Raw genomic sequence first — 15648 nt, 5'->3', positions numbered from 1 at the left:
GTTGCCGTCTCCAGACCATTTTCTTCCTCCCCTCTCTGAATCCTCCAGGATCAGACTGTTCCATCCATCACCTCTCGTCGTCCACTGATCCATCCTGGAGGACGTTAGCTGCCGGTTTACTGTCGCTACCTAACATATGCAACATACTTCTGCCTCATTTCTTTGGGTTTTCATTTTCTATCTTTCTTGTCTCAGCCACTCCTGTGGTCAGACACTAGACCTTGTCATTACCAATCACTGCAACACCCCAGCTATCAGTCCCTCTCTTTCCAGCTGACTTCCTCTACTTCCCTAACTCCAGTAAACCTCTAACCCCTCCAGAACCTACAAGCTATAGATTCTATGACCTTCACCACCACCATGACCTCGTCTCTCTCTTAACCAGTTAAAATCCCTCAGTCCTTCATCTTAAGCACTGCCTTACATACTCCCTCAACTCCCTACCCCCTCTCTCACATGTCACACTCGACTGGAAGAACCCCAACCCTGCTTAAATCCAATTTTCTCTCCTTTCTTATCTCTGCATCTGTGCAGTTGAATGTAACTGAAGAAAAATATAACCATGCTGACTGGTCTCACTTTAATTCATGACCATCAACCTCAAAAAGGCTATTAACGATGCTCAACAACCATAACACATTTCCCTAGTCCATCCACTATGCCACTGAACTAGGTTAACTCTTTCATTTCCCTTCTTCCCTGAATGTTGGGAACTAGGTCAACTATTTCATTTCTCCTCTCTCCTCAAACTTCTGATACCAGCTCTTCTCAGTTCACACATCTCAGTGACTATGCTTTCTATTTCACTGAAGAAAGGGGAAGTAATCAAAGGATTACCACCTCTGTCTACTTATCAGCACCTGGACCAGGAATTCCACCTTCCCTCCTGATCAGTGCAGATGATTGTCCATATTCCCATCCACTACCAACACCTCCACTTAAGAAATAGAGCTCTCTCTCATGTGTACGTGAGAACTGGCTCCTGCAATGTCTCCTCTCACTCCCACATTAATTATTCCCTCTCTACTAGAACATTCTCATCAGCATTTACTATAGACTAAATGTCTTTGACCACCCCCCCAAATGCATATGTTGAAAGCTAATCCCCAGTATGATGATGATGGTATTAGGAGATGGGGCCTTTGGGAGGTTATTAGGGTATGAAGGTGGGGCTCTCACTTATGATATTAGTGCCAGTATAGAAGCAGTGCCACAGACTCCCTCACCCCTTCCACCACATGAGGACACAGCTAGAGGGTGCCATCTGTGAGAAACAGGCCTTCGCCAGACACTGAATCTGTTGGCGCCTTGATCTTTTGACTTCCCAACTTCCAGAACTGTGAGAAATAAATGCCTATTCTCTATAAGCTACCCAGTCTACGGTATTTTGTTATATCAATAGCAGCATGAAAATCTGCTATTATTTTCCCCAATTTAAAAACCAAACCAGACCAAACAAAATGAATCCCTCTCCTGCCTCCAAATGTCAATCTATTTCTTGCCCCTTTTTGCAACAAAACTCCTTGAAAAACTTGTTACATACTCTACCTCCAAATCCTCTCCTCCCCTTCTGTCCAACTATTTCTAATCAAGTTTTTGCCCCTACATCTCCTTGAAATGGTTCTTGTCAGAGTCACCAATGACCTTCACATTGATGAATCTCATGGCAAGGTCTCAGTTCACTTGACCATCCAGCAGCACCTGATCAGCTACTTCTGCCCTCCATGAAACACACTATGGGTTCCAGGATACCATACTCTCCTGATTTTTTTCCTTTTTTTTTTTTTTTTTGTTACTCAGTTCTACGCTATTCTTTCTCAGTTTCATTTTCTGGTTCCTCATCTTTCCTATCACTTAAAATAGTCTCTACCTACCTGTAACTTTTTTTTTTTTTTTTTGGTGATCTCATCCAGTCTCATAGCTTTAAATATCATTTATATGCTGAACTCCCAAATTTATATTTCTGGTTCCAGGCCTCTTTCTTAAACTCTGAACATGCATATCTAAATACCTACCAGATTTAGATCATCTTAATGGGCTTCTCAAAATTCACATATCCAAAATCAATACTCCCAGAAACACTTCCCCTATTCTTCAAACATATCATGCATGATTTTCCCTCAGGGCCTTTGCAGCTACTGTTCCTTCTTTCTGGAACATACACTCCCAGATACACAGCAGGCTTTCCATAAATATTTATTGAATGAAAGGATGAGTTGTACAGTTGTTCTAGGAATCTGTTAGGTATAATACTCCTGCTTTAAAGACCATGTAAATTCTAAGCATGTATAGTTATATTCCTGGTTAGGATTATAAGATACAACTTTATCTCTTCTACTTCACTTGATGCACAATGTATAAAAATTCAAAGTAAAGTCACAAGTTGACCAAGACAAACTTTTCAAAGAACAATTTATTAAATGAATAAATAAAATCATTAATTTACTTTCCAATCTATACACTAATTCTGATTTTCAATTTTTCAAATGGTAATTCTTAGTCTACTTTGTGAAAATAAAGAGTTTGCCACACTACAAACTCGAGTGATTCTATCTAATAAACCAAATGAAAGGGGACCACCCAACTCCCCTCCCTACATGTTCTCCTTCTGCTTTCTAAAGAAATCCACTGGGAGTTGGTAGAGAAGGATAATTTGAGTAAGAAAATTATTTTCCAATAAATAAGAATCTAATTAAGTTAGAGATCTAGGTTAAGTTAGAGATCAAGGGTTAAGAGCTAAGTTAACTCTTTCCTAGTTCCACTGTAGAAATGTCTCATTTTTCTGTCCAATAATCATTAAGCACAAATAAATGGTTGAATGAAAAACTCTAATTGAAACAAAACTTAGTGTAAACAGTGTTAACCCATGAAGAATTAAGGCCACCAAACACTTCAGATACTATTTTTTTAAAATTAAGAACATTGTTTGTTTATTCCCCTAGGCATTCTATTTACAATAACCAAAAAAACTTATGCTTATCCTAAATACATGGCTGCTACTTGTGTGCTAGAGGTATATTCAGAGAAGAATAACAAAATTCTAGCTCTCATCTTCACAACAAAGAAAATTCAACAATAAATATGCATATTTGTGTCATATGTATATACAAGAATGTGTTTTAAGAGGTAATTTGGGGTTTAATATTTAGCTATTGTTTCACTGAAAACCTATCATGGGGGTATATTTAACTGAGTCAAACAACCTTTTTGGCAAATCTATTCTGCTTTTTAAAGATTTAGAGTTAGAAAACCTTAATTTCTGCTCCTGGTCCAAACTTATTTGGTGCATGACCTTAGGCAAGTCACATCTTTTTACACCTTTCTCAGCCTTTTTTTTTTGTTTTATATGGATATGATAAGATCAGTTGTACAAACACTGACTTACCTCAGAGGGCCATTTCCACAGAGAAAAAATAATAACTTATGACTTGGATGAAGAAGGTATATTGAACAACTCAGTAAGTGTTTTTGAAACTTCTATTGCTCACTTACACTTTGTTTTAGTTTTACAAAGGCATTTGTTTGGATGATTCTACAGCAAACACTGTTCTCTCACACATGATCCAATTCTTTGAAGTTTTTTTTTTGTGTGCGTGTTCTTTTTTTTAGAGGCAGAATCTTGCTCTGTTACCCAGGATGGAGTACAGTGGCATGATCATAGCTTACTGTTGCCTGGAACTCTTGGGCTCAAGGGATACTTCTGCCTCAGCCTCCTGAGTAGCTGGGACTACAGGCATGTGCCCCTACACTCAGCAAATTTTTTTATTTTTTGTAGAGACTGGGTCTTGCTACGTTGCCCAGGCTGGTCTCAAACTTCTGGCCTCAAGCAATCCTCCTGCTAAGGCATCCAAAACTGTTGGGGTTACAGGCATGAGCCACCGCACCCAGCCTTGAAGCTACTTCCAAGAAAGTTTCCAAAGGCCTCATAACAGCCATATCCACTCCCCTCATCAGGTCTGTCTTCACAGAAGCCACTGTCAGGACCAGCTCCTCATTCCTGAACATTCTTCTTCCCTGGTTTTCTACAGAATCAGTCCCTCCTGGGTCCTCACTTATCATTCTTATAGCTCTCAATCACTCCAGAGCAGGTACTTTCCCCTCTCTGTACTACATGTTCTATCTAGATGGTCAATGCCCATAGCTGCTTCTCTCTATAGTAAGTACAACAGCCTCCAAACCTAACAGAATTTACATAGTTCACCATCTCTCCCTACACTAGTTCTGCATCTTCAACAGGATCTACTTGTTGTCACCATAACATACTCAGAGAACTTAACTTCTCTCCCACATTCTATTCTTCCCACTTCTTTCTCCCTTAACAGCATAACCATCCATCCCCTCACCGAACATGTGAATCAGACATCAACTCTACCTGCTCCCTCACCCTCTACCGTCACGTACTCTTGATTCTATTTCTAAAGCTTCTGTTAAATCTTTTTCTTCATCATTACCACTGTCCTTGCCCTAGAACAGATTCCCAGTTCTCATCAGAACACCTTAAAAGGCTTTCTGACATATTTTCCTGCCTCAGGTCTATTTCCCTTACACTCTTCTAAAAATTTTGTTCCCATAATAGAAATCTGGTACACTTTCAAGCCTCCCTGTGCCCACTGAAGAAAGGCCACACTGCTTGGTATGGCACATAAAGCCTTTCACAATCTGGTTCAGTGTACTTTCCTAATCTCACTTTCTGCCTCTCTTGCCAGCCCCAATCCCCTCTTCCTTCATCTCCCCCACCCTGCAGCCACAAACACACACACACCCTGGAGGTTTCTAACCTTTTCAACAAAGTTCCCTTGTTCATTTACATTTTGCCCCACATCTTATTTCATTTGCCAAATCAACACTGCATATAATTAATTCCCTCATCTTTAGAGGAAATACTTAAGAACCAATAAAACTATTCAAGATTTCTGGAAAGAAATAACTATAATTACCACATAAGGTTTGATACAATTCTAGTTCAAAACAAAGAAACTTGACTTTTTAATTAAACGTCTCCTTACTAAACGTCCAATTTCCATTAGGTTATTTTAAAATACTGACAGCCTCATGGACCCCCACAGTTATCTCTGCAGATCCATAGGGGTCCAGGAGCCCTAGCTTAGGGACCACTGCTCTGTGCTCATTGCACACACTCCCTGCTCTGTGCTCCTGCTCACAGGACTTGCTAATTTGACACTTGCATTCTCTTCACTCACACAGAACTTGTATGTCAATTATTATCCATTCTAGCAGAGTTAATTCTTTAACAATTGTCTCCCTGTCAGGCTTGGAGCTTCCTAAGAAAAAGACATTTATCTACTCTCAGAACCTAACAGTCCCTAGCCTCTAATAAAATACAATAAATGTTTGTTGAAGGAATAAACTCTAGTAGGACAAACATATCCATACAAAACAAAAAAAGAGGCTGAGAAAGGTGTAAAAAGACGTGACTTGCCTAAGGTCATGCACCAAATAAGTTTTGACCAGGAGCAGAAATTCAGGTTTTCTAACTCTAAATCTATTATTCTGTTAACTATAAGTCTGCATATGTGGCAACTACTATGTTACTACAATGTGCAGCTTTTTATTCCTCCCAGAAATCTCATCAAGATGTCATTTATCCTGTAATTATTGATTATGACCTCAATTTAGCAGAAATGACTTTATGCCACAATGAATATGCAATTTTTAAAAGTGTTTGCTCTGACTTAAGTTACCCAGAACACCTGCCTATTTACAGTCAAGTTTATCAAATTCTGATATGTATATGCTCAATTTCTTCATAAAGTAATTTTAAGGGAGCCTTATCTCCTATGGAAATTTCCCATATGAAAGAAGAGAAGCAGATGACAGGAGAACACTGTATGGTTTGAACAATTTCTACATTAACAACTGCCTATTTTAAAATTTCAAGTTTCCTTTCTTGTGGGGGAAGAAAACTTCAGAAAGCCAAAAATGTGATTTGGTTGAACCTGCTTTTTTTTTTTTTGGTGTAGCCAAGAATCCTCTACCAAAATATATGCTCTCGCTAAAGGAAGCATATGTTCTTGTTTAGAAACAAACTAGTACCAATTAGACTTTACTTCCTAGACCTCAACTAAGTAAATCTTCAAGTCAAACCTCCTTTATTTAAACGTATCACAAGACTAGCCACGTCCCAAATCGAAACAAATATTGTCCAAAATTACCAATTATACTTTATAACTTTGACATATTAGTTAGACCTTAAAGAAATACAATCTAAGGTTTCAATGTTACAGGTAACATGTGAGTGACAGATATCCTTTCCCTGTTAGATTAAAACATTTTTGGAAGCACTTTTTCTACTTTACTCTATGAAACATTTTTAATCAAATGGTAATTTGCAAAGAGAATGGAGTTTAAAAACAAATACCACATTTAATCTCTTTCCCTACATTTACCTCTGTAACTAAGTTCTCTCTATATTTTAAAACAATTTATAATAAAAATGTAGAAGCAACTCCTTTTTCACAAAAAAGGAGAAAAGCAAATGGAGTTCCCAGGCAATATTTAGAGATGGAAGAGCCACACTGAAGCGATAGCTCACAGCAACTGATAAAGACAGGTCCCCTCTGCAAAATGCCTAGGAACACAGAGAGCTGAGCTCCAATAAAGAGCACAGTCTCCCATCTCTGTCACGTATCCTACCCAGAGCCCAACTGCCAATAAAGCTAAAGACAACTGTAGACAGGAAGGATGGTTCATTCCTTACCCAAAATATATTTACTCTGGCTTATGATTTGCTTTGAAAGTTTTGTGTAAATTCTTCTTTAAATGTGAAGTTTTTAGTTAACTCTAAGAGTGGAGTTGGAAAAGTAATGATGGGATTAGATGACTGAGCTTCCTATCAGCATGGTATTCTGAGATGCTACTATTCAAGGGTCCTAGTAGTTAAAAAAACAAACAAAAAAACATGATTATGAATCTGAAAATCTGAGGAAAACAGGACTTCTGTACCATTGTTTCACATCAGATTACTTTGTGAAAGGACAGGAAAGAGAAATAAAGAGGAATTAAATTATCTTACATTTGCAAATATTTCCATATTATTTATCTCATTTAATCCAAAAATTCAGTTTACAGATGAACAAATTAAAGAAGCACCAGAGATTAATGTCAAATTTAGTAACATTTTTCTTAGAGAGAAACTAGAGGCAGAGGAAAAAGGAATATATACTTTGCAAATTAGCATGATAGTTAAGATTAGTTCTTCAGGAAGGGGTGAAAAAAAAAGAATAGTTCTTCACAACTTATGAGGTTGTCAGAACATCCTCCTAACCTATAGAAAGAATCCCAAATAACTCTTTGCAATTTGCTATTTGTGTTGGAGTCAGAAAACTGGTAATTCATAAATTATGCAAACGTTCATAAAACCTAACAGTGAGGTGAGATTGAGACTTTCTTTACAACTTTCTGCAGTGACCATCGCATTTAAATTTCAACTAAATGTAATGTTTAACAGAAGAAATATGGACAAGATTGCTACCAGAAAAACAAGTTTATTTCAGCTACTTTTTCTTTTTTCTTTTTTTTGGAGACAGAGTCTCACTGCTCTGTCTCCCTGGGAGGATCTACTTGGCATCATCATAGAGTACAGTGGCATCATCATAGCTCACTGCAACCTCCAACTCCTGGGCTCAAGTGATCCTCCTGCCTTAGCCTCCTGAGTAGTTCGGACTACAGGCATGTGACACCACACCTGGCCTACTTAGCTACCTTTTAAAAAAAAAATAGCTTATTTTCTCATTCACATGTTTGATATGCAGAGTAACATTTAGAATGAAACCAATGAAAAGCTGAAAATTCTCTCAAGAGAAAAAAAATAATGAACTGGCAAGTCTCATATTGCTTCTTGAGCATCGAAAGACAATATGTAAAAATAAAGATCTTAATTCCCCACCTCCCTCCTTTTAAAAGTTTTGCAAATACCACAGTTCTTCACAGCTGTTTGTGATAAATGCTTGGTTAATTAAAATCTGTTCCCCTAATCCTACTTCTTGAAACAGACTATTGGTCTATTATTATGGAACTGACATTCTCTGGGCTTTGACTTTTTTTAAAGAGTACTTAAAAAAACTTTTATATACTTTGCATATTTATCTCCTGTTGACTATCAACTTACCTGAGGTTTCTCAAACATTCCACACTATCTCAAATTCACACTACCAGGCAGACCCCATAACTGGGCCCTAACTCTTCCTAGCCAATTCTGTTTGCCAGAGATCACTGACTCTCTTCCAGGCAAAATTTCCATTTTCAAAACTCTATTAATAGTTTCTGAGAAAGAAGTGATCCTCCTGCTTGCCAAGTAGATCCTCTCCAATTACCTTCACCTCCTTGTCTATTCCTTTCATTTTCAACCTGTCTACACAGGCTCCCTTCTCTCAGTCTATAAACAAGTTCAGAAGTTCCTTCTAAAAATTACTTTCCGTCAGTGAGGAAAGGATGCAGTGAGGCAGAAAGGGATGAATCTTTAACCTCTTGCAATCTGAGTATTGTCTCTGCTGCTTTACTTAAAAGTGTGATCCCCAGATCTTTCATTCTTCCCAGTCCTCATCCTACATCTCCAACCTAGTCAGTCTCCTTTGCTGGCTCATCTTCCTCCCTAAAACACAAGGTGTTTCCTGAGGTTTTCTCATGAGCCTCCTCTTTCTCACAACTTCAGTTATTTAACCTGCACTCTCCCCAGGTCCATTTCACTCATTTTCACCTGCCTACCAAATGTCTCCCTCTATATGTTCTGTCTGTATCTCTAAGTCACCATGTTCAGCACCAAACCCCTATCTTTTCTTCCCTACTCTCCTAAACCTCTCTATTTTGCCTATTTTCCTATGTGTGCTCTCATCTTTTGGCTACCCAGTCTTAATCTTTGGACAGGGGTATCAAGGGTGGAAGAATGAATTCATTTGCCAGGAACCAAGATTTTGCCTCTAATATCACTCAGCTCTGTCCCCTCTGTTCTATACCACTTAACACTCTACCTCTTATCTAAACTGCCATAACTCTCCTTTTTGTATTCTTAACTCAAGTTTTCAGTACACACTGTTGGTAGAGAAATATTCTTTAAGCATAATTTTTAACAAGCCTGGCATTCAGAATACTCTACCCAACATTTCTCAAACTTTAATGTGCATGGGAATCACATGGTAGTCTTGTTAAAATGCAGATACTCATTCAGTGGGTCTGTGGTGGTACCTGATTCTGGATTTTTAACATGCTCCCAGGTGACGATGCTGCTACTAGAGTAAGGCTATATACACACACAATGTGGCCCCAACTTATTTTTCTAGCCTCATCTTCTACTTCTCCCTGCCCAGCATACATATGTGCACATCTGTATCTCCCACATACACACAGGTCTCACACACACACACATACATACACACACCACACATAGATGTATATAGATGCGAAATGTTCTCTAATCGCCAGCCTCTGTTCCTCTTGCTGTTTCCTCAAGTACAGTGTCTGTCCATCACAATTCTACCCATTTTTCAGGAACCACTTCATTCTGCCACTGACTTTTCTTACCTCTTCACCTACCTCACCCCCATACCCCACCCAGTGAACACCACAAAAACCTGAGGACACCCATGAACCTTAATTTGCACTGCTTCTGCTCTGTAATGCCATTATCGACCTCATTTCATCCTCACTGCTAGACTGCACACTCCTCCTGGAGGGCAGGGACTATTTGCCTAACCTCCATCACCCCAGGGCACCTTGGGCCCCTGTCAGTGGGTAAGTACTTGCTGAAGTGGATTTGAATTCTAAGAAAAACAAAACATCTTACTCCACGTAATTTACTTTCAGCAGGTGCTTCAGAAGTTTCTTTAAGATAAATACTCTTCCAGGACAGTTGATTCATTAGCAAACCTAAGAAAATGTTGCTATATATTTGTTACTTAAAAAAAAATTTTTTTTTTTTTTTGAGACAGTCTTGCTCTGTTGCTCGCGCTAGAATGCCGTGGCGTCAGCCTAGCTCACAGCAACCTCAAACTCCTGGGCTCAAGCGATCCTTCTGCCTCAGCCTCCCAAGTAGCTGGGACTACAGGCATGTGCCACCATGCCCGGCTAATTTTTTATATATATATTTTTAGTTGTCCAGATCATTTCTTTCTATTTTTTAGTAGAGATGGGGTCTCGCTCTTGCTCAGGCTGGTCTCAAACTCCTGACCTTGAGCGATCCACCCGCCTCGGCCTCCCAGAGTGCTAGGATTACAGGCGTGAGCCACCGCGCCCGGCCTAAAAAAATTTTTTTACATATAAATATTCAAATGCTATCTAGAGAATTTTAGTATTTATTCTATATATTAGTCTTCGGGTATATAAATCGAAGTTCTGATAGTTAATTGAAAACTATACCTAACTTGTTATGATTTAGTAGGTACTATATTATAAACTTAAAATACTTTCTAATCCAGATTCTAGCCGTCCGTGGTCTAATTTACCTAATGCTGCTTTTATCATTCCATTTGTTAAGTGGGACATCACTTTCTCCCCAGGTGTGCTAAGATTGGCTGTCTGCAAAATACCTTACCAATAACATGCCTTATGTCTAGACTTTGAAAAGTGCTTTAAAACATGTACCTTGAAATAACATTTTTAAGAAAGCTAAGAAACTCAACCAAGATAACCCTATATTAAATGTTTATATAGTAAACCCCTTGTTCAAGAACCTAAGCAATATTCAAGAACCTAACCACAGTTCTTAGGTTCCAGAACCAATGTTCAAGAACTTAACTATAGCTCTTAAACTTTAGTGAGTTCAAGGAATGTCCAGAGTGCTCGATAAACATGTAGATTCCAGGTTCTTACCCAGAGAAAGTATGATTCAGTAAAATAGGGGTGCGGCCTAAAAAAACGGTAGATTTAACCAGCATGCCTTAGGTGATTATTCTGATGCGGCTGTTCTGCAGATCTCAACTACAGAAATACCGATTTCAATCCTTGTCTGGGCACTAGAGTGGTGTTTGAACGAAGATGTAGATATCTCTTTTGAAAGCCCTTTCTCAAAACAGCTGTCACACCAGCACAGACATGGGGTGATACATGTAAGGAAAAAGAGGGGGAAAGGTTCTTGGAGGATGAATAAAGCCCGGAAACAACAAAAGAGGGAAAGTGACGTTTCTTTGCAAGCCGGGTGCTCCACTCTCCCAGCATCCCCTCACACCTGCAAGGATGCTGCTATCTCCCACGAGCAAGGACCAGGCGCTCAAGAGCTGAGCCCAGTGCCATCAGTGGCCAGGGGATGGGAGAGCGTGGCAGCCCCGCGCTCGCCCTCTGATCACCAGCTGTCCTTCGCCAGCGAAAGGCCGCAGCCGAGGGAAGACGCCCGCCCCTGGTCCCGGGTCTCCGCCCCACCAACCCTCCGATCCTCCGCTGCTCGCGCACGTAAACAAGCCGCATCCCAGCATCGGCAGCCCCTCACCTGCCGCGCGGCCGCAGCTCGGCCTCGTCGTTGGGCTCCGGCCCCCGCGGATCCTGCTCGCCCGCGGCCGCCGGCAGTGCCTCAGCATCCTCCACCGTCACCTCGGCCGCGGCCACAGGCCCCGCCACCGGTACCCGCGCCGCTGAGGTGGGGGCGGCCGCGGCCCCCAGGCCGAATGCCGCCTCCGCCGTCGGCGCGGGGATGTCGCGGGCACGCCCCGCGGCCACCGTCTCCGCGGCGAGCTCTAGCAGCAGCCCCAGCAGCAGCGCCCGCACTAGCAGCCCTGGACGGGTGGCGCGCTCCATCAGCGGCCCGCCCCGCGCGCGAGCATGGAGGCGCAGCCACCGGCGTCCGCCTCTGCCGCCGCTCGGAGCCCCCACCAGGGCGAGGACGCGCTAGGGACGCTGCCGCCGCCCGGATAGCCTGGACAGCCAGCAGGGTTCCCGGGGCCACGTCTCAGCCCCGCCTCCGCCGCCGGCACCTGAGTGACAGCCTCCCTCGGACATCGCCCATTGAGCAAACGTTCTGCGCGTGTGCTCTCCAATTGGCTGTGGCCACTGCCACTCCGTGGCCTCAGGCTGGCCTTACTGGGGAAGGCGGGCTTTTCCCGGTTGTCAACATCACGCCTACCAATTAAATCGTACTTTCGTCTCTCGAAGCCCGTCCCTCTTCCGGACGCAGTTACCAATGAGAAATCCCCTTCCCTGCAGCCTTCTTACCCGATTGGTGGGCTCTGCAGTTCCCTGACTACCCTTCCTGGAACAGATTGGCCATGGTGGTGGTTGGCCTCGCCCCTCAAACCGAGGCGCTGGAGAAGACTTGAAGATCATTGGCGGAAGTAGATGCCTCTCAAAGAGCTGAGATAACTGCTTCTTGATTGGTTGGAAGCGGTACTTAATACGTGGCGGTTTCTGACTGTGAAGACGGTCCCAAGAGGAAGGGAAAGTGGGAGGCAAGTCCCTGGTGGCTGGGAGGCGGCAGACCTTAAAGGAACTGCTGGTGTAGCTCTTCTAAAGTCTAGTCTATTTGGAAAGGCAAAAGCGGAGCAGGAAAACTAAGTGACCACACAAGTCGTGTGGTCCCCAGAAGTGGAAGCGGTAAGGCGGGTTCAGGAGATGATCCTATTTGTGGCGGTGACAGTGCTGAGAAGTACAGCTTGCTAGAGATGGCAGTGACCTACAGATAATCTAATCTGCCCAACACGCCTCCTACCTCCTTATTAACGGGAAGAAGCCCAGCCCCGGTGCATTGACGTAGTTTGCATTGATATAGCTAGTCACAGAATCATAACTTTAATTCGTGCCTTCTGACTCTGATCTGGCATGCTTCGTACCTCACTAAAGAGCTCTACCGAAGAGAGTGATGAAACTGCAAAAGGCCTAAGTGAAGAAGATTTGAATGTTCGGCTAAGACATTTGATACATTGAATACAGCAATTAAAGACACCCTGGAGATTTTTGAGCAGATTAAGTGAAACAATGAGAAGATACATCCTTCAAGAGTGTAGTCAGAACAGTATCAAAGATGAGAAGACTAGCTGGGAGGCTATTACCCCATCAAACCGTGAAGGTTTTTTAAGATGTTGACAATTCCTCCATCTGCATGCAAATATGCCCTAATTTCTCTCCAAACAAAACAGGGTAGGCGTGGTGGCTCACACTTGTAATCCTAGCACTCTGGGAGGCTGAGGCTAGAGGATTGCTTAATCTCAGGAGTTCAAGACCAGCCTGAGCAAGAGTGAGACACCCCCGTTTCTACTAAAAATAGAAAAAATTAGCCAGGCTTAGTGGTGCACGCCTGCAGTCCCAGCTACCTGGAAGGCTGAGGCAGGAGGATTGCTTAGAGCCCATTAGTTGGAGGTTGCAGTGAGCTACAATGACACCACTGCACTCTACCCAGGGCAGCACAGTGAGACTCTGTCTCAACAAAAAAACCACAAGGAAACTGAGCACCCCTCCTCACAACCCCCTCCCACTCTTAAAACAAAACAAAACAAAAAAACCACTTCCCCTTCTAGTTCCTACCACATTTCTTCGCTCTTCTGTATAGCAAAACTCAACGATATTCGAAACTCCTTGTCTTTGCTTCTCCCATTCTCAAGCATAGTGCAGTCAGGCATTCATACCCTCAACTCCACCAAAACTGTTCTTGCTGAGATCACCGAAGCTAAATTCAAAGGACAATTCTTAGTCTTCATTTTATCAGCTATATATGATCCAGCAACTCAAGGCTTTCCTGTGTGAAATACTTTTCACTGGTTTTCCTGCTTCCCTATAGTTCAGGTTATTACCTCAAATGATCCTCCAGTTCACTCAGTATAAAAGCCAAAGTCCTTACAATAGACTACAGGGTGCCACAGCGACTCTCTCCCATGACTTTTCTGATCTCATTTCCCACTGTGTTCTGTGCTCATTCCATCCTGGTGACACTGGCCTCCTTGCTGTGATAAAGCAGGCCAAGCCAGTCCCACCTTGGGGGTTTTCATTTGCTGTTTTCCTGCTGAGGCAACTCTTCCTAGGTAGATTAGTTTGCTAGGACTGCCATAACAAATACCACAGACTGGGTAGCTTACACAACAGGAGTTTATTTTCTCACAGTTGTGGAGGCTAGAAGTCCAAATTCAAGGTATGGGCAGGGTTGACTTCTGAGGCCTCTCTCCTTGGTTTGTGGATGGCCACCCTCTTACTGCCTCTTCACATGGCTGTCCCTCTGTGCACACTTGCTCCTGGGGTCTCTTCCTGTTCTTATAAGGACACCAATTGGATTATGGCCTCGCCTTAATGGTCTCGTTTGAATTTAATCACTTTTTTAAAGATCTTATCTCTAAATACAGTTATATTCTGAGATATTGAGAATTAGGGCTTCAACATATAAATTTTGGAAGGACACAATTAAGGACATAATACCCAGATACCCACAGATGTTATTCAAGGCTTTGTTACCTCCCAGTGAAGTCCCTCCTGACCACTTTATTTAAAATTAAAACCCCCACCACCTCCGTTCCTATACTTCTCTCCTGCTTTATTTCTCTCTTAGTTCTTAAATACTATAATTTACATATTTGTTTTGTTTATTATCTGCCTCCCTACACTTGTAAGTTCTGTGAGGATTTGCTCATTGATATATCCTAAAAGGCTAATAAATATTTGTTGAATGAATACCTGAAGACAGAGGGAAAGACATAAGTAGAAGGGAAGAGATCATAGTTGCTGTAGGAAGAGGGGGGTGATTAAGAAAACAAGATCCCAGAAGTTTGTGGAGGAAAGGGAGCAGAAAATTAACATGGGATGAAAAATGATTATTGACCAGCTGTAATGGCCCATTTGAAATTAGCTAATGTATATATTTTAGAGGACTTTGTCTTTGGTTTTGTAACTTTTTCAAAATATGATCATGGCGTGTACAAGGCTATTAATCTAAGGTAATGAAGGAGGAGTCTACTTACCACCTGTAAATAAAGTAGAAGTTTTGTTCATTCATTTATTCATTTAATATTCAGGGAGTACCACATGGCCACCTGTAAGTAACGGGACTAAAGATGTGAACAAAACAGACATGGTCCCTGCCCTTATGAAGCTTAATATCTCTATAGTTAGGGAGACAGACAAATAATCACACATATATTATTAAAACTAAGATAAGTGCTACGATGAAAAAGGCACAAGCAGAAGAGCACAGTAGTGGAAAATGCCAGCAAGGAGAATCTAACTTTATACTCGGAAAAAAACCACATAAATATTTCCATTTTGGGGAAAGAAAAAAATGCCTGAGTCAAGGCAACTGACTGGGAAAATAACTTGAAGGAGGGAAAAGACAGTATGCCTGTTTAGGGCAACATGGAGCTTCATGGTAACTTCGTGGGAGCTGTGGAATCCGAGTGCCTCGGGGAAGTGTAAGAAAGTGGGGACCAGGCATGAGACCTGGCCAGTGAGTCTGGGCCAGGAAAAGAAGCTGTCACTTAGGTACCCTGAACTGGGGCTGCCCCAAACAACTAAGGTTCTAAAACCGAGCTTAGTGCAGAAGGGCAGCAGAAGGTCTGAGATTTAGAAACAGTAGGTTCAACCCCTTAAGAACCTGTGTATGTTGAGATTGTGTTTGATTACAAATAGCAAAACACCTGCCACGTAGTGGCTGAAACAAGTAAGAGGTTTATTTTTCTTCCTGACACAACAGCTCCACAATGTTATTTAGACTTAGGCTCCTTCTGTTTT

At 41.8% G+C, this 15648-nt stretch overlaps 1 protein-coding gene across 2 annotated transcripts in view; it reads right to left on the bottom strand.

Moving 5' to 3' along the window:
• EIF2AK3 (eukaryotic translation initiation factor 2-alpha kinase 3) overlaps positions 1-11951 on the bottom strand; it is a 79100-nt gene extending 67149 nt beyond the window's left edge. Inside the window, exon 1 of one of the 2 annotated variants that reach the window (XM_012644258.1) lies at positions 11438-11951. In XM_012644258.1, the coding sequence (XP_012499712.1) occupies positions 11438-11742 (305 nt within the window). In that variant the 5' untranslated portion in view covers positions 11743-11951. The remainder of the gene's footprint in view (positions 1-11437) is intronic. The other variant, XM_012644260.1, reaches the window with a different exon arrangement.
• Positions 11952-15648: the final 3697 nt, after the last annotated feature.

Source organism: Propithecus coquereli, unplaced genomic scaffold, assembly GCF_000956105.1.
Source record: "Propithecus coquereli isolate 6110/MARCELLA unplaced genomic scaffold, Pcoq_1.0 Scaffold208, whole genome shotgun sequence".
Classification (NCBI taxonomy): Eukaryota; Metazoa; Chordata; class Mammalia; order Primates; family Indriidae; genus Propithecus; species Propithecus coquereli.
This window is presented reverse-complemented; position numbering and strand designations above follow the sequence as displayed.